Genomic DNA, 1,423 nt, shown 5'->3' with positions numbered 1-1,423 from the left:
CCCAGTTTCAGCGGCGGGTATCATGAACACCCAGCGCCTCGGCGCTCCTGAGGATTGGCAGGCACAGCAGCAGGCTCAACCCTGCACGGCAGCGCTCCTGCCGCGGGCCGCCGGGCGCGCCCACCTGCAGGCTGTTCCGCGCTCTGCATCTCCATGCCCTGGGCTGCGCCGTCCTGTCCGCTCTGCAGCAGGCTGGCTTGGGTGCCGCTGCCCGACTGCGTGCCGTTGCCCAGCAGCGCTGCTCCGCTGGCCGCAGGCTGGCTGGTGCCGCCCTCCGGCAGCCCGCTGGACAGGCCCATTGCATTTGCTAGTGCCTTCCCGGTGAGCGGCCCTCGAAACATTGTGCCGCTTGGAGCCTGAGAGGTCTGGCTGGCGTCCGTGCTGCGTCCGGCGCCGCCGCTAGCGCCGTCGGGCGGCGGGGAGCCGGGGGGTGGCGAGCCGCTGACACTGCCGTCAGAGCCTTCCTGGGCAAGCACACAGGCAGAGTTGGTATGGCCCCAGAGCACGAACAGGAGCAGCAGGCCTAGGAGGGGTCGAGAGGCCATCTGCCGGGTTGGGCAGCGCAGCAGGTTCTTCTCAAAGGTATGCACGTGGCCCGCAAATACCTTGGTGCACCGATTTGCAGGTGCATAAGGCCGCATGTCCCACACCCTGCAGGTAGGCATGAAAGAGGCCAGCGCAGTCTGCAGATGTCGCCGAGCCCAAGGCAAACAGGACACCACCCGGGGGGGGGGCAGCATGACACTCGAGCGGCAGCCTGCACGTAGTCAGCCGGCTCATTGCCGCCACCGCTGCTGCTCATACAGTAAGCAGACAGCGGAAAGTCTTTGCTAGCCTCACCTCAGCGTATTGTCCATGCTGTTTGTGAGCAGGTGTGTGCCGTCAGGGGACAGCCGCATGCCAGTGATGCTGTCACTGTGCCCTGCCAGACTCACGCTGACTTCTTCACGCCGAAGGTCCCACACATTCACCACATTCTCAATGCCTGCCGTATAGATCTGATCGCCCGCCTCTGAAAAGGCGACACTCAATATCTGCATGGAGAGCCGGCAACCACGGCGTCACAAAGAGCCTGGCGAAGGTTTGGCAAATCCAAGTTGAGGTACGCATGGCAGGCACTCATTCCCCCATGCAGCACTCCCCCCGCCCACCAGCTCTGCATCACTGACACTCCTACCTGGTAGCGTTCGTCAAAGGTTTTGACTGAATTGCGTGCGCGAAGGTCCCACAGCTTTGCCTGGCAGTCGTCACCGCCAGACACCACCAGCGGAGGTCCTCTCCGCGCCGGGCAGCAGCTGTTCACAATGTCCTTGTGCTCCTGCAGCCGCTTCACCTCCGTCCCCGTCTCTGCGTCCCACACCCGCACCGTCTTGTCCGGGCTACAGCTGATCAACTCCTCACCATCCGGTGTCCAGTGTACCTC

At 64.0% G+C, this 1,423-nt stretch overlaps 1 protein-coding gene across 1 annotated transcript; it reads right to left on the bottom strand.

The window, feature by feature from the left end:
• Positions 1-557: 557 nt before the first annotated feature.
• On the bottom strand, positions 558-1,423 carry CHLNCDRAFT_16011 (hypothetical protein; the record flags this gene model as incomplete). Its single annotated transcript, XM_005842548.1, has 3 exons — positions 558-651; positions 841-1,034; positions 1,178-1,423. Coding segments are annotated over 3 exons (534 nt in total), but the record flags the coding sequence as incomplete, so codon positions are not given.

This window comes from Chlorella variabilis (assembly GCF_000147415.1).
Source record: "Chlorella variabilis unplaced genomic scaffold CHLNCscaffold_434, whole genome shotgun sequence".
Taxonomy (NCBI): Eukaryota; Viridiplantae; Chlorophyta; class Trebouxiophyceae; order Chlorellales; family Chlorellaceae; genus Chlorella; species Chlorella variabilis.
This window is presented reverse-complemented; position numbering and strand designations above follow the sequence as displayed.